At 51.8% G+C, this 17614-nt stretch overlaps 1 protein-coding gene across 8 annotated transcripts in view; it reads left to right on the top strand.

Annotated features, from left to right (window-relative positions):
• ASTN2 (astrotactin 2) overlaps window positions 1-17614 on the top strand; it is a 614387-nt gene that overhangs the window by 584372 nt on the left and 12401 nt on the right. For all 8 annotated transcript variants that reach the window (XM_044992620.1, XM_044992622.1, XM_044992619.1 and 5 more), the window contains 2 exons: window positions 14820-14920; window positions 17402-17585. In XM_044992620.1, coding sequence (XP_044848555.1) covers window positions 14820-14920; window positions 17402-17585 — 285 coding nt within the window. The remainder of the gene's footprint in view (window positions 1-14819; window positions 14921-17401; window positions 17586-17614) is intronic.

The following is a 17614-nucleotide window of genomic DNA, read 5'->3' as shown; positions in this document are numbered from 1 at the left end:
GGTTGTGTTCAGACCCTGAGAGAGTGAGACAAAAACCTTGTTCACTGTGGCTGAGTGTTCTCCTGAGAGCAAAGCACAGTCCTCTAGGCAGCCAAGTAGCTTTCAGTGGAAGAGCATTTCCAGATCCTGAGCGCGGATCTGATGATCTATTGCTCCAAAATCGAAGAGTGTAATTAGGAGACTGTAATGCGTTAGAACTCAATAGGCAGAAGGTTCAAATAAGAGTGTAATACAGGCAGCGATGGACTCCAGGCATACAACAATAGTGTCATATGTGTGACAGGGTAAAGTTGGTAGAAAAGCCAGTCAGTCATTTTTCGACAAAATGTTTTTCATCACAACCTAAATATTTTCCAGAATCAAATTGGTTTGGACAAAAATTTCTTTGGGAAGGTTTCTCAGGTCCAGGATGGAATTTTGAGAGAGACAGGTCTACCCCATGGTAGCCAGGAGCCTGGTAGTTAGGACAATCGCCTGAGATGCAGCAGACTCACGGTCAAGTCTCTGATCCAAGTACAGTAGTTCAGGGGCAGGGCCGGCTCCAGGCACCAGCGAAGGAAGCAGGTGCTTGGGGCGCCCAATGGAAAGGGGCGGCACGTCCGGGTCTTTGGCGGGAATTCGGTGGCGGGTCCCTCATTCCCTCACAGAGGGAAGGACCCGCCGCCGAATTGCCGCCGAAGAATGAAGCGGCGCGGTAGAGCTGCCGCCGAAGTGCCGCCAAGCGCGCCTTTATTTATTGATTTTATTTATTGGCTTCGCCACTTGGGGCGGCAAAAAAGCTGGAGCCGGCCCTGTTCAAGGGCGTGAATGTGGGTCTCCCCATCTCTCGCTGAGTGCTCTAACCTACAGAGTCAGCGTCTTGTTCTCCGGGCAAATGAATATTTAATTATTTATACAAAGTGGAACAGCGCCAACAGGAGAGACTGACTCTATAGCCCAGAGTTTTGGGGCTCGTTCAGAGAAGGGGACCCCCATATCCCCAACCACTGGGCTGTTGGCTATTGTAGGTTGGGACTGTCTCTCAATCTCTCCTATTTTTTCTTGACGCATGTCAAAAGGTCTAGTTTTCATGCTGAGGTGGGACACTTCTTGAAACCTTGACTTTTTTTTTGACGAAATGGAATTCTTCTTTTCCCGCCAGTCGTCGTCAGTGGTCATCCCATCACTGAATACCGATTGTGTCCATATACATACATGGTTACTTAGCATCGATATATGGCAAATGATGGGATTCTTTATTTGGACTCTTTTCCCATGACCCAGGCAGTGAGGTTGTGATATCCCCCAGCATCTAACAGTTGCGGGATCCCAAAATCTGCAGTAAACAGCAGGGGCAGGAGAGAGCCAGAGTCAAGCATGTGGAGTGTCAGAGAGATGCAGTGGTAGGTTGGGCTGCCTCCATGTCATCATGTGACAGAAATAGCTCAGCTCCCACACTAAGTGCGGTTGGGTTGGCTCCGTTTTTGGCTGCAGCACGGCCCACCCCAGCCACTCAAAAATCATGAAATTGACTTAAAAATCTTGGGATTTTAAAACATCATAATATGTTTTGAACTCTGTTTATTTGCCTTCCGTTTTTTGAGCCTTTCGGGTTTTGCATTTTCAAGCTGCAACTACTAGGCCAAGAAACTTACTTTTTGTTTTTTATTGGAAGCTGAGATTCTCCCATAATCATAGCACTCCAGGAGCTGGGGGTTTAAGAAAAGCACCAGACTAGTGATAAAATTGCAAGAGTTGTATATTTTGGGTGGGAAACCTGTCAGGAAGATGTCATAGCATCCCTCAGGTGCTACAGGAAATGACATCATGTTTCAGCAGAAGGTAGTCTTCCATCTAAGTCATGAACTAGTTTCCCAGCGTGATGGTAGGGGGCACTGTGCTGCTGGAGCTGCTGTCTTTTGGGAAAACCAGATATTCTAGCATCACGTTTTTAAAGGCATCCTGGCAGTTTTTAAGAGCTGGGTTTTTAACCCTGATTTTCTGGACAAATCTAAATCAGGAAATTGCATTCTGCTTCCCTACATGTCCCCCGCAGCTCCTGCAGAATATACACGATCATAAGTCCTGAGAGGCATTGCTGTGTTTGCCATTCAACAGCTGCTGCATTTCACCCCAGAGGTGGCTGCATAGCAATGGGTGGATGGAGCCAAATATTTATTGTTCGTATAAAAGCAAGGTTCATATTATTCTACCAAGAGCATCAAAGAGGAAAAGAGCCAGGTGTGCGATGCTGGCTGGGTGGCCTATAACCCACTGGAGACTTGGGAAAACATGAGGAGATCCTGGAAGAGGAAAGCTTAGCATTAAATGCCTCTGTGTTATGGTGCAAGCCCTGCCCCATCTTAATGTAAGGCATTTCTGATTGGCGGGCGTGTAGGGTAATGCCTTGAGCATGGGGCTGGGAGCTGCTGAGTTCTAACCCGGCCTCTACACCTGTTGTCTTGGGCAAGCCACTTAGTCCCACTCTTTTGTCTTGGTTTCCCCAGGAATCATTTAACGGGCCAAATTCAGTCTTGATGTAAGTGGGCGCAATTCTGTAGACTAGGGTTGTCAACCCTCCAGGATTGGCCTGGAGTCTCCCGGAATCGGCACTGATCTCCCGGCAATGCTTGAAAGCAACTTGGTAGATTTGAATAGGATATTTTAAGAAAATGACATTACATCAAGTTGGGGGGGGGGGGGTGGAAATCTCCCAGAATAGCTTCAGTCAGAGTTGGCAACCGTACCATAGACTTCAGTGGAGTTGCACCCATTTCCATCGGGTCTGTGTTTGGCCCCAAAAGTTTGGGATGGCCTAAGTAGTAGTCTAGTGTCTCTCCGCTCAGCCTAGGAACATACAGTGTATATCATGTGTTTGCCTACACCATCCCTCCTGCCCCCTCACACACACAGAACATACGCATGGAAAGAGCCTTTCTGGGTTTTCTCCTGTTTCTAATGTCTCCATTGCTCAGGCTGGTGAGATGCAGATGGACAGTGTAAAAGGGCTGGGCTGGGCATCAGCTCCAGGGAGCCTGTATCTAAGAGATTCCCCCTAGCCCTGCACTCTGATGGGTGAACTGATGGCTAAGGAAGCGCTGTGGCTGATTTACTCAGAGCTGGACTCCAGGGCAGGGTGTGCTTGGCTTGAGTCCTTCCCTTAGGATCATAGAATCTCAGGGTTGGAAGGGACTTCAGGAGGTCATCTAGTCTAACCCCCTGCTCAAAGCAGGACCAATCCCCAAATGGCCCTCTCAGGATTGAACTCACAACCCTGAGTTTAGCAGGCCAATGCTCAACCCACTGAGCTATCCCTCCCCCCTGCTTCCCTTTTATTTTCCTCGTGCCTATGCTCCAAACAGTCCCCTCCACCAGGCTGGATGCAGTCACCTTGCTGCCTGCCCTGCCGATGGCCCTGGTGTCTGCGGGCCTTATCGGCTTCATTTCCTACCAGGGCGATCCTCATTCTCTGGCACCAGCAGGGTCTCCTTACCTCAGCTCTGCCAGCTCAAAAGCTCTGCAACCACTTGGCATGAAGTTGTGCTCTGGCCGTGGGAATGTGGCTGACTGGCAAGACAGCAAGTCTCACTGGGTACAGCAGGTTGGCTGGTGTCCGCAGTGGGACCCGTGTGAAGGTGATTAGACACAGATCCCATCTGAGGAGTCCGATGGAAGGCGTTGACTGGTGTCAAAGGGAGTCCTGGTGCTGGATCCAGGACCAGTGGTGGGTGATCCCTGTGTTTCACCCCAGACCCAGGTGAATCGATCCTTTCCCAGTCATTCAACCCCACCACAGGCTTTGAGGCGGATGCACCATTGCGTTAACCTATGGCAGCCCAGCCTTGTTTCTACTCTCTCCCCTGGGAGCCCAAGTGAAGATGCTCAGTTGCAGTGATTGGCAACTTTCTGAGTCTTTGAGGTGATGTCTGGAGACATCTTCTCCACCCAGGGACTGGTGTAGTTCAAAGCCCAGATTGATACCGCCCCTGGCCAACCATCACCGCTGATTGCCCTGCGCTGGGAGCGCTCCTGACAGCTTTTGTGCCATCTGTCCTCCTCAGTGCCCATAGAAAGCAGCTGCTGTTAGATGCCCATGGTCTGCACCCTAGAGGGCATGGGGGAGGCCGGGGAAGGAAAGAGAAACAGCCAGATACACACACAGTTAAAATCCCATCCAAGAGTTTATGGGAAAGTTTGAAAATTCCCCCCCCCCCCCCCAAAAAAAAGAAAATGTTTCCGTTTCCAAAAATAACTAAAAGCTGTCCCACAATAGTTTGTTGTTCAGGTGTTTTCAGTTTGGGGGTTTTCGTTCGTTAAAAAAAGAAAGAAAAATGTCCATGACAAAAATTGGGGGAATTGTTTTGTAAAATTCTTTTGATGTTTTTCATGGAAATCCTGCGCCTTTCAGCCCTTTGCTTTTCCTCTCATGCAGGGACCTCAGCTTCCCCTCCCCCATGCAAAATATGCCCCTCATTCTATCTGCTTTTCGTTCAAGGCTGAAATCAGAACAAATAATAATACGTAGCTCTTCTAAAGTCTCTTTGCATCTTCAGATTTCAAAGAATTGTACATTATCAATAGCATTATCCTCCTTTCGTATATAGGGAAACTGAGGCACAGAGCAGTGAAGAGACTTGCCCAAGATCACCCACAAGCCCAGAGCAAGGAATTGAACCCTGGTCCCTTGAGTCCCAATCTAGTGCCCTATCTACTAGGCAACACTTCCTTCTGTCACCTTGCCCGTAGGGACAATTGAACAGTGCCAAACTTACTAAAATTCTCCAGAGTGAATTCAGCAGCTCCTGCTGCTCTCTCCCTGTGGGAAATTGATGTTCTCATGGGGATTCCAGGGCTCAGGGACTCTCGCAGCACCTCTGCCCGCATGAGGGGCTGTAAAATGACCTCATGGATGGTCCTTCCCGCAACTTGTCCCACAGGTCTCATTTGTTTTCAGTGTGCATGCAGCATCCCTTCACATCACGATCGGGAATTGCATTGGCATTCATTTTTCAGCGCAAGTTGCTGGTTAGAATAACGCGATTCTGATCCTGATATCTGGTGTCCCACTGATCTTGGACAGTGCTTCCGTCACTGTCTTGTCTGTGCACCTGGAAATCAAATAGCTGCAAGCATTAAAAAAACCAAAACTATCCAGGAAAGGATTCGCCCGCTCCCCAACGCTTTACCCCACAGCGGTAATAGCAGCTCTAGATTCCAGTGCTGACAGGACCCCTCCCACCAGTGTGTGAGCTCGGTGTCAGTGTGGGCTTTTTAGTGGGGCAGGCAGGTACGGTTCACCATTTTGCACCTCTCTGATTCCTGCTTCGCTTTGCTTCAATTGTGCACAGGGTTTAGTGACGGAAAGAACCTGCAAGGTCACATCCAGCCCCTCCTCTGCCCCGGCAGGATGGGTTCCTACACTCTATTCGAGCGCACCATCTCCAATCTAGAAATGGGATCTACACCATTTGGCAGCCTGCACAAGAACATAGGACTGGAGGATCTCCCAGGTTATCAAGTCCAGTCCCCTGCTACCCCATCATATAATCCCACCTGCCAACACAGTCAACCCTCACGGCTAGCAGAATGTTCCTGATACCCAACCCTACGTTCTCCTTCACTCAGCTTCATCCAGGCAGCTTTACCTTAGTCGGTGCTCCTGCTTGCCCCCTAAGCAGTTCTATGCACTCCTTGGTGTTCCCCCATGCACTCCCATGATAGAGCATGAGAGTGGGGTGGGGGGGAGGGACTGGATGAAAGAAACGGGGATTCAATCCATTTCACAGCTCGCCCCACAAGGCAGGTTTTTATCCCCACCGCTTCAGGTTACTTTCCAGCGAGTTCAATCTCCTTTGTTGCTCCCCCAGAAATGCACAAGGCGTCGATTCAGTTGTTGCCGCAGCCAGAGGGCTGTTTTACTGATGTCAGCGGTGTCTTCCCTATGTAAAGACACCCTCATGCCGAGCCAGGTGCAGAGAGGAGCGTGGCGGAGGGTCTCTTGGGTTTGCAGCACTAAATAGCAGAAATAAATTCAGTTCTCTAGTTGCCCAGTCCTCTCAGTAGTGGCATTTACCAGTGGGCCTCTGGTGCTCTGGTGTGCCACCCCGCCTTGGAGAGAATGAAATTGTAGGTCAGGGGGTGTTTTCCTGCTTCCAATCATAGGTGTGTCCATGCTGAAAGTAGAGTAGGCTAGAAAAGGAGAGAGGGTGAATGGGGGTGGTTTCTGTGACACGTGTTAGGGGTCTCGGGCCATTCACTGCGTCACAAAACCCATCAGCACAGTTAGTGCCCAGAGACCCAGCTCAGGAAGGGGCCCTTTTTTCAAGACCGACCACCTAGAAGTGGTCCTAGCAGGTCTGTGACATGGGACAGCCGGCAAAATTTTCCCTGCGGCTGTCCCCTGTTCACTCTCCAGCCCTGTCAGTCCTGTGCCTTTTGAATTTATTTGCCGACTTGTAAAAGAGGGACCAGAAAAAAGAGAGTCACCACAGAGCAGAAAGGGAAAGAGAGAGAGAACCAAAGGGGAAAATAAAGGTCAGGGAAATGGGTTAATGCACCTTAGCACCTTTCATCTCTTCCCTCCCTTTCCTGCCGGGGTCTCCACGGAGAACCAGATGTAGTTATTTTGCTACCATTGCACGCCTGCAGAGCGAGTCTCTCCATCACTGAGGTGTGTGCTGAGCCGGGCAGCCCTTCCGAGCACTGCACGTAGGCGCTACTGAGGATATCGAGGGCCTCAGTATAAACCCCCTTGATGAGTGTGAGTTTAAGAGCCAACTATGAACAAGGGAAGGAAATGGCAACTCCCCAGGCAGAGCAAAGAGAGCTGGAGGTGGAGGCAAAAGGCCGAGTTCCAACACTTCACCTGGGACCTTGCAAATCAGGATCCAACACAGTGACAATTCTGGAAAGCTCAAAAGCATGAGAACAGGAGATTCTGGCAGCTGCTGCTTACTGAGGATCTGGGAAAGCAACTTGCTTCGGCGGCGTGAGGCATGTTCATGCATAGGTCTTTTTACCCTGTAATCACTGGCGGATGTGTGAGCATTACTGGCCATGCCAAAAAAACAAAGGAAAATCTGGGAAACAGAATTGAGATCTATGCTGCATGTATGCACCTATCGTGGCCTGAATGGCTCAGGCGATTTGCACTGGGAGGCAGAGCCTTTCCCCTCCAGGCCACTAGATCTCATCAAGCCCTGTGCTGATCATGATTCAGAGTCGTTCCCACCTGACGGCCGTTCAATGACGGGTATCTAATGTGCTGTTGGAGCTCAGTCCAGTTGGCATTCGTCACACCCTTACTGGCAGTCTCTTAGTCTGGAGACCAAACGAATCTCTCAGCCTTCGAACTGCAAGAAGAGGTGGAGCCTGTCGGTGGGGTCACGTAGAGAAGCTTATGTTCCTGCTGCCCATGTTGTACTTGGACTGTGAATAAACAAAGAGCGTCGTGCTCCCAAGCTGAGCCACTCACCAGCACCAAATTGTTGCATAATTTGGGCCAAATCCAAAGGTGATGTGTTATTTAGAGTTTCCATTAGAATCCCTCCTACTTGCATGTCAGTATCTAAGGGAGAGAATGTTGAGCACGTCTACACGGTTTGGGCACCAATTTAATTAAATCACTTTAAAAACAGATGGAGATAAATTGTCACCACCACCCATGTGTGGACACTCTTAAACCTGTTAACGAATGATTGAATTCGGTTTAGTTTAAATTGATTACACACCACCACACAAAGTTGCACCAATTAGACTTGTTTTTTTCCAGATCACCCTTTTGGCTACACCACTGCCACTGTGTATGTGTGGAGCAAGCCCTAGTGTGACATGCATGCTGGGAGGGGCCAGGACGGAGGTGGAAGTGACACCAACTTAGGGCACGGCTACACTAGAGAGTTCCCAGCGGCGCAGATGCACCGATGTAGCAAGGGGTGAAAGTAACTTAAAGGACTTACTGGTACTCTGGAGTCCTTCCGAGGGGGCGGGGCCTCTACCGGAAGAGGCGGGGCCTTTAAATCCCCAGGTGCTTTAAATCAGGATTTAAAGGGGCCAGGGCTGGGGCTCTGGTAGCAGCAACTGGGAGCCACCAACCCTTTAAATCACCCCCAGAGCTACCAGCTGCAGAGGCAGCTGGGAGCCCCGGGGGTGATTTAAAGGGCCCGGGACTCCAGCTGCTACTACTGCAGAGGAACCCCGGGCACTTTAAATCACCATCGGAGGGGGCCCCGGCCTCTGGCAGAGCTTTAAAGGGCCTGGGGCTCCGCTGCAGTAGCGGCAGCCGGGAGCCCCTGGGCCCTTTAAATCATCCCCAGAGCCCCACTGCCGCTACCTCAGGGCTCCAGCAGCGGGGCTCGGGTGGTGATTTAAAGGGCCCCTGAGGGTAGCAGCAGTGGAAGCCCTGAGCCCTTTAAATCGCCACCTGAGCCGCGCTGCCAGAGCCCCAGGGTAGGAGCGGCAGCCAGGGGCTCGGGCAGTGATTTAAAGGGCCCGGGGCTCCGGCTGCCACTACCACCCTGGGCCCTTTAAATCGTCCCCGGAGCCGTGCTGCCGGAGCCCTATGGTAGCGGCGACAGTGCTCCGGTGGCAAGTTAAAGGGCCCAGGGCTGTAGCAGTGGCCGAGCTCCTGGCCCTTTAAATCGGCTGCAGGGCTCTGGCGGCAATTTAAAGGGCCCAGGGCTCCAGCCGTTGCTGGGAGCCCCGGGCCCTTTAAATTGCTGCCAGGGGAAGCCAATCCGCCCCGGTACGGCACACAGGCTCTTGCGTACCGGCTTACTTTCACCTCTGGATGCAGCTGCGCCGCTGTGAGCTTTCTAATGTAGCTGCTCTAAGCCGACAGGAGAGAGCACTCTCGTCGGTTTAATTACTCCAGTGCCCGTGAGCAGCAAAAACACTATCCACATCGGTGCGTATGTCGGTGTCACGTCTGGTGATTTATTCACACACGCCGAGTGACATAAGCTATGCCGACGTAAGCTGTAGTGTAGACATAACTGTAGGCTCCCACTAGAATTGGGGGGGATAGCTCATTGGCCTGCTAAACCCAGGGTTGTGAGTTCAGTCCTTGAGGGGGCCATTTAGCAATCTGGGGCAAAATCAGTACTTGGTCCTGCTAGTGAAAGCAGCAGGCTGGACTCAATGACCTTTCAGGGTCCCTTCCAGCTCTATGAGATAGGTAAATTGCCACATATTTTTTTATAGAATTACTGAGGTTCAGCTCCAAATTTGGCCCTTTAACTCAAGAACATCTGGCTCCCCTCTACAGAGACTTCCCTTTGAAAATGACTGGAAATACCGTGGATTGCAGTAGCTGGACAGCTACAGGTTGGAAATGTTAACAGCTGAACCTAACAACCTGGATGGCAGAATAGCTGATGTGGGGTGACCTTTGCTCCATGCAGAGGATGTGAAGTCACAGAGTGGGAATGCTGCTTTCCATCCTGTCTATAGTAAATGAATCATTCTCTAGCTTAACAGAGGGTCTCACGACAGAGAACCTACAGGCTAAAGCCGCTGGCTAATTGTGTCCCGGGCACAAGAGCTTTTTGCATTTGGGGACTGCTGGACGCCATGAAGGCCTCTCAACGGCCAACGTTGTTGGAAAATGACATCTTTCAGACATAACAGTGAGGTCCTGGCCACTCATTAAAGATGCCACAGCAGTGTGTTTGCAGCACTTAGAACTTGGCTCAATGTGATATAATGCTGTTCTTCTCTTTCCATGTCCCATAGGAGCAAATCATTTCATCATTGTCCTGTGGCACTGTGTCACCACCTTTGTTATTGTGGCGTATCATGACACATCCTTCTCCCCCCAGGAATGCCCGAATTCATTTTGGCCTCCTTAAACTCACTTACCAACTAAGCTGAGGGGGGACCTTGAAATCAGCACAAGTGGCTGCTGTGATGGGAGTAACAGATTGCAAGAGGTATTGATGGAAATGCTCCATTAGGACACACTGAGTCTATTCTGCCCAGCAACTCCAGGGTATTCTCCAGTGTTCAGGACAACCTAGTTCTAAGTATCTGAAATGTGGTTGCTGCTACTTCACTTGGAAGACTATTCCACAATATGAGCTCTCATTGTCAGGACGTCTTTCCCCCAGCATACAGCCTCAGGGCCTTTTCATAGCTAATTCCTTTGCTCCTAATTTGCACCCTCTTGGACCACACCATGAACAATTCCTCTCCTCTTCCATTGTGTAGATCTTCTTTTCCTTCTGTTGTTTATTTACTATATTATAGCCCTGCTGCCATGCCCAGCAGTGCACTTGTACCCAACCGAGGAAAACACCCCTGCCAAGTTGGAGGCTCCTGTTGAATTTACACTCTAATGCAGGGCTTGGCTACGCTTGAAAGTTAGAGCACATTAAAGCAGCCCCCGGTGCCCTAACTCCCGACCCATCCACACTGGCAAGGCACTTAGAGCGCCTGGACTCTGCAGCTGGAGTGCTCCTGGTAATCTACCTCCATGAGAAGCATAACGCTTGTTGCGCCTTGGCTGAAACGCCCCAGCGTCAGTGTGGATGAGGTGTTGCATTACTGCGCTTTGGTCGGCCTCCGGAAACATCCCATAATCCCCTTACGTCAAGTGGCCACTCTTGTCATTGTTTTGGAATTGGCTGTAGGAATGCAGATATCCCCTTTCAAAGCTCCGTTTCTGACAACCGGCATGCTTACCTGCTCCGGGACAAAGCAACCATTAGTGTGGAATGCTGCTTGCTGTGAGTGTGTGTGAGAGAGGCAGGGGGGAGAGGGGTCTGAACTTACAAGAAAGCATGCTGACACACTCTCAGGACCCCAAAAACCCACTCTCTCTCCCCCCACATACACACAACACACTCCCTGTCACACACACACACACACCCCCCCCCGCATTTGAAAAGCATGTTGCAGCCACTTGCACGCTGGGATAGCTACCACAATGCACTGCTCTTTGTGGCATTGCAAGAGCTGCTAATATGGCCATGCCAGTGCGCTTCCAGCTGACAGTGTAAACACTCGGCAGCGTTTTCCCTGCTGCGCTCTCCAAAGGCAGGTTTAAGTCCCAGTGCTCTACATCTGCAAGTGTAGCCATGCCCTAATGCAGGGGTGGCCAACCTGAGCCTGAAAAGGAGCCAGAATTTACCAATGTCCATTGCAGAAGAGCTACAGTAATACATCAGCAGCCCCCATCAGCTCCCGCACCCCGCTCCCAGCACCTCCCACCCACCAGCAGCTCTGCTGCTCAGCGCCTCCCCCTCCCTCCCCGCACCTCCCAATCAGCTGTTTCGTGGCATGCAGGAGGCCCTGGGAGGGAGAGGGGGGGAGGAGTGACGGCATGACAGGCTCAGGGGAGGGGGCAGGAAAGGGGTGGAGTGGGGGCAGGGCCAGTGGCAGAGCCAGGGATGAGCAGTGAGCACCCCCCAGCACACTGGAAAGTTGGCGCCTGTAGCTCCAGAGTCCCAGAGTTGGTGCCTGTACAAGAAGCCGCATATTAACTTCTGAAGAACCTCATGTGGCTCCAGAGCCACAGGTTGGCCACCCCTGTGTTAATGTTTACAAGGGGTAAGAAACAGGTGGTTGAACACAAAGCCAGGCCAAAAAAGGCCCGACGGATTCCAACCTTTCCCCCTCGGAGGCTGTGAGGGATTTCAAGGGGAGCAAGATTCAAGTCCTTTATGGGTTGGGCTCATGATGACCAGGGTGATTCCTGAGGTGGGATTTCAAAACCTCCTTGAAGGACAGGAGGGTTGTGGCTTAGTGGACGTGAATAGTTTGGGTTCTCCAGAGCCAGGTTAGACTGTGCTGGCCCTAAGGCCCGCTGCCCATTGCAGTACAATATTGAGGGAACTCTGCACTAATAAACCATGGTCCAGGAGGCTGTGTACCTTTTCCTAATTAACCCAGCCCTGCCAGTGTTCCTGGAACCGTTGTGTCAGGGTGAGCTCAGTGACGAGTCAGGCGAGGTGTCGGTCTGGGCCCTTGACATCATCCAACACTGCTGAAATATTTTAAACACTCTTCCAAGCAGAGACGCCACCTTCTGACCCCCGTTGCGGTCGAAGAGATGATGTGGCCACTAATTATGAAGCACTGCAATTACGTGCTGATAAAAACCTCTCAGCTTTAAAGGAAAATGCTGCGGTACGGATTGGAGCTTGGCTGACTGAACAGCTACTGCTGGGGCAGAGGTTAGGGATTAACTTGTGTTCGCACATTACAAAAATAAAAAATACTACGCACAGAAACAGACGACGCCAGGATTGCCCTGAAAATCCGCTGGCGGGAGAAATGTGTTGTTAGCTCTTTTTGCAGCTTGTCACCTTTGTGTTAAGCTGTTTGTGGAGAAGGAGGAGCGTTGTCCAGCAATTAGAGCAGGGGGCTGGGAGTCAGGACTCCTGGGTTCCATTGCTGGTTTCACCACCGTCTCACTGCAAGTCGCTCAACCTGCAAGTGTCACGGTTCACCCCACCATAAAATGGCCCTTATCATTCCTATGTGCTGCAATGGTTTTTCATATGCTACGACGCTCCCAGTCTAAACAACTTGTGTTAGATTAAGGGAGCCCAATAGAAGGGTAAAAGCCGTGTCTCTGTGAGAGAGCACAGTGTGGGCTTCTCCTCTGTAACATGCTGCGTCAGCTGAGCTTCACAAAATGGCAACTGTCCCTGTCGGCAGGCAGACTCCTTGACAATGCATAGACAGGACTGCGCCCATGCAGCCCCCAGAGATAGTTAAGAAAGGACACTGCTTGCACTGATGGAGCTTATCCCTTCCTTGGAAACGGTGTTAGCTGCCTTGGTGCAAATGGCAGTTTTCCTTGTCTACTCTGGAGGTGGGCAGGACAGAGCTACATAGCTTGACGGCCCTCGATGGCTGAATTGGTGCTAATCCCAGACAGGGCCAGTGTGTGGGAAAAGAGCAGAAGCCGGTTAGTATGTTGTGTATGCGTGGGCGCCTGCATGCTGGAGCTGGAGCTTTACATTCCCAGTCCAGGCAGATGTACATGTGCTAACTGGGATCGAGCTTGGACGCTACAAGCAGCAGCATGGCCAGATCAGCGTGGCCAGGGCAGCGTGGCCAGGGCGGCGTGGCTAGTCAGAGCAGCGTGGCCAGGGTGGCGTGGCTAGTTAGAGCAGCGTGGCCAGGGCGGCGTGGCTAGCCAGAGCAGCGTGGCCAGGGTGGCGTGGCTAGCCAGAGCAGCGTGGCCAGGGCGGCGTGGCTAGCCAGAGCAGCGTGGCCAGGGCGGTGTGGCTCGTTAGAGCAGCGTGGCCAGGGTGGCGTGGCTAGTCAGAGCAGTGTGGCCAGGGTGGCATGGCTAGTTAAAGCAGCGTGGCCAGGGCAGCGTGGCTAGCCAGAGCAGCATGGCCAGGGCGGTGTGGTTAGTTAGAGCAGCGTGGCCAGGGCGGCATGGCTACTCAGAGAAGCGTGGCCAGGGCAGGCTGGCTAGTCAGAGCACCGTGGCTACTCAGAGCAGCATGGCCAGAGCAGTGTGGCCAGAGGAGCAGGGCCAGGGCAGCCGGGCTAGCTACAGAAGTGTGGCCAGGGCAGCGTGGCTTGTCAGAGCAGCGTGGCCAGAGCAGCATGCTTAGCCCTGTGATACTCCTGCTACGTACTCAGGTCACCAGCCTGTCCTGCTGCCTCTGGCACTGCAGCTACACTGCTCTTTGCAGCACACTAGCCCAATCACAGCTCGTGCCTGTACATCCGCCCAGGCTGGAAATTGCCCCTTCGGCTGCGATCTAGATGTGCCCGTATGGTAGAGAGCACATCCGTGGGGATGTTACTTCTGACACAGCCAAGGATGCTATGGACTTGGACCACAGCGAGGAGATCATACAGCACAGTCCGGATCCCACTTCAGCTACAACAGCTTTTAAAAGAACAATTTTCACTCTCTCCCGAGAGCCGTTGGGTTTGACGTTAAGATAATAAGCCGGGCTGTGCTATTTAGTGGCCTGATCTGGCTTCAGTCAGCGGGTGCCCCATCACTGGGTGTCTCAGACCTCCAACGCGGCCAGGTGAGCCCCTGCACTTTGTCAAAGGCAGCCCGGGAGACGTGTGTTGCACCGCCTGGCTCTGAGTGGATAAATATGGAAAGATGCCCACTGGGAGCCGCGCAGAGGATTGTGCTGGGATTTACCCGATCCCCAGCTGATAAGAAGCTCTCTGTGTTTTACGCTGTAAACCTCTGATCAGGACACTCGTTGCTCAAAGCCAAAAACAAAAAAAACCGCCCACGGCCTGTTTGAGCAAAGATTCTTCCAAGCACAAGCGCCGTATTTTCCTGTCAGATGCTCTCCATTAGTTTTAAGTGTGAAATCAACACTCTCAGCCGTTCCCAGCCCCTCTCTGGCTAGAGAATGGAGAAAAGACAGTGGAGGTCTATTCGAAGGATGCATGCAAGCTGCTGCCGCCACGTGTTTGGGCATTTAGGAGAGGAATTAAAACCTCTGTTGCTTAAGGACGGAGGTGGAGGCAGTGTGCTCGCAGAAGCTAGTGTCCTGGCGCAGTTGCAGTGCGGCAGGGGAAGCAGCCCCCCTAGATGACAGCGGCTTTATACAGCTGCAGTGCAGCGGGGCAGCTCTCCAGACCCCAGTGCCCGTGTGTAGATGCAGTGAGCAGGGCAAGGCAGGCCCACAGACAATAGTGCCTTTGCCCAGATGCAGTGAGCGGGGCAGTGAGGCCCCAGCAGCTTTCCTTCTTTGTCCTCTTTGTTATAAATTCTACTGTTCTCTTCTCGCCCACTCAAGCTGTCAGAAGTGGACGTAACGCACTTGGACCGAACAGTTCATTGCTCTCTTGGCCGTGGAGCTGGTGCGGCGGCTAACACAGCTGATCTCCTCTCTGCCTTCCAGATTTACCCTCTATGCCGTGGACAGCCGCGGGAGGCATTCAGAGCTGAGCACCGTCACCCTGAGGACAGCCTGCCCGCTGGTGGATGACAGCAAGGCAGAAGGTAAGAGTTCAATCTCCTGATTCCCATGCTCCCAGACCCGGGAGAGCTCTCCTGCTAATCACCTCGGCCCCTCCTTTTTCCCACTTCCCTTGTCCACTGTCCTCAGAGACACGGCTGATTGCCATGCTACCAATGCTGCAGCGGAGGTGAGGAGAGAGAAAAGAAAAGGAACAACAGTAAGGGAAGCGGGGAGAGATACTGGAGGAGACTGAGGGCTTGTCTACACGAGGACACTTGCGAAAGTTAATTGCAATTCAGTATTAAAGTGGCCTGCATTCAATTTTGCTTAATTCATTTGAATGACAACATCGACAAGGGGGGTTAATTTGGTTTAACTAATCCACTTTAAAAAATAATTTGGATTAGCTTTCTTGGGTGTCCCTGTGTAGACAAGCCCCGAGAGAGAAAGAACAAAGGGTGAAGCTGGAATAGCCAGACTGTTCTGAACAGCAGTAAGAGAATGAAGAGCCAAACAGGGACATGCAGAGTGCATGCATGATCAGAAAGCTCACGGTCTGTCTCGTGTGTGATCTGTTACTGCAGGGGTTTGCCACCTTTTTCCATTTGCGGACCCCTACAAAATTTTGACTAGAGGTGCGGCCCCCTTTGGAAATCTTAGACATAGTCTGTGGGCCTGGGGTTGAAAACCGCTGTGTTACTGTACAAAGGGACCTACAGCTGAGGGGGCGGGGGGGGGGGAAGAAGTAATACAAATGTCCAAAATTTGGAAGTTGATTTCAGTTGTCAGGGGTTGAAACAGGTCCCTTTTTGTGGTAGTGACATTTTCAAAACCGTTCACGTTTTTTATCAGAAACACAATGTACGTTGTTAGAATTTTTTTTCTTTTAATGAAAAACCCAGTTTTCAGAAAACAAAATATATTTAACAATTTCTTTCAATAAAATTATGTATCCAGTATAAGTGAGGGGGTGGTTTTCTGCATCTCCCTCCCCCCATTTCCGGGGGCGGGGGGAGGCCATTTTCCCCCAACACCAAACAAAGAAACCCCTTTTATTCAAAAAAGGTTGAGGGGCTCTGCCAGAAACCCCATCTGTAAAAAGGAGACAATGATACCGACCTCCTTTGGAAAGCACTTTGTGATCTACTAATGAACAGTGTGAGATAAGAGCCAGGGATTATGCTCATGTTATTTTTAATGATGACTCTCTGCATTTCTGCCTAACTTGCTTTTCTTATTATTGATAATGTTCACGGGGAAAAAAAACAAACCCAACCTAACCTCTCATATTCCCTTCCCTCCCCCCACCTGCAATCGCCGCCATGGGGCCCGATTTTCCAAAAAGCTCAGCTCTCAACATGCACCCAACAGTCTAAGCCCTTGTGACAAGTCAACCCTTATTTAGGTGCTTCAGGGCGTGTCTTCGGAGTTAACGTGGGTGATCAGCACCTAGTTAGCCCCACCCAAGGTGAGAGCACCACATGGCAAAGCCACCCCTGAGTCACAGCCGCCAACTCTGTGGGTGCTCCAGCCCTGAAAAAAAAATAGTGGGTGTTCAGCAGCCACCAGCCAGCTGCCAATCAGCTGTTCAGCGGCAGGCGGGAGGCACAGGTGGCAGATGGCGGAGCGGGGGTGGAAAGAGGTGGAGCGAGGGCAGGGCACTGGGGGGGTGGAAAGAGGTGGAGCGAGGGCGTGGCCTTGGGGGAAGAGGTGGAGTGGGGGCGGGCGGGCGGAAGGGGGGTGGAGCACACACCCAGAAAAAGGAAAGTCGGCCCCTGTGTTCTTGCTGCAGAGAGTGGGCAGATTACGAGCCCGACAGAAAACAGCACCTGAGCTCTACCCCAGGCAAGCCAGAGAGGCTGCTTTGAAAACTCCAGCCAACTCACACGAGAGGGCTTCGTATGGGGATGTTAGGGGCAACACCCAAGTAAGAGCCTGGGTTAATTCTGCAGTGAAGAAATACGCTCATGAAGTTGAAAATCAGGCCCATAGTGTTTGAGCAAGCAGTTCCCTCGACAGCGGTGCTTCCCAGCTCTGGAGGTACTTTAGGCTTTTGTGCCTGGTATTCTAGCATCTCCTTCTCTCTGTGCATTACTATTCCCCAGCTCCCACTCAGCAGCTGCAGAGTATTGGCCGACTGGGACCAGACGCAGAGGTTTAGCGTGTGCACCACTGAATGGGAGGTGGCAGGCACTGGTTGGCACAGTTGAGGTGTCAAGCCCTGATCCTGCAAATGGTTCTGCAGGGGCAGACTCCCTGCACCCACACAGAGTTGTTGAAGTCACCAGGGCTCCATGGGGACTCTGGGTTCCAGCCATGTGGGGCCACTAGCAGGATTGGGGCCTCAGTCTGGTACAGCTGCCCAGAGAGATGGCTGTGCTCCAAAGCCAACTTCCAAGCTGCTGTGGGTGAGGCGGCCACCCCAGTCCCCCAGCGTCAGCCCCACTGCCTGGTTTTTCCTTCCCGCACTCCCTGTGCCTTCCATTCCCTTGTAAACTCCTCCTCCCCCTGCTCCTTTTCAGAGATAGCTGACAAAATCTACAACCTCTACAATGGCTACACCAGTGGGAAGGAGCAACAGACTGCCTACAACACGCTGATGGAGGTCTCCACGTCCATGCTCTTCCGAGTCCAGCACCACTACAACTCGCACTACGAGAAGTTTGGAGACTTTGTCTGGCGCAGTGAGGATGAGCTGGGGCCCAGGTAGCTGTGCTTTCCCATAATCCTTTGGG

This window comes from Mauremys mutica, chromosome 18, assembly GCF_020497125.1.
Source record: "Mauremys mutica isolate MM-2020 ecotype Southern chromosome 18, ASM2049712v1, whole genome shotgun sequence".
Taxonomy (NCBI): domain Eukaryota; kingdom Metazoa; phylum Chordata; order Testudines; family Geoemydidae; genus Mauremys; species Mauremys mutica.
This window is presented reverse-complemented; position numbering and strand designations above follow the sequence as displayed.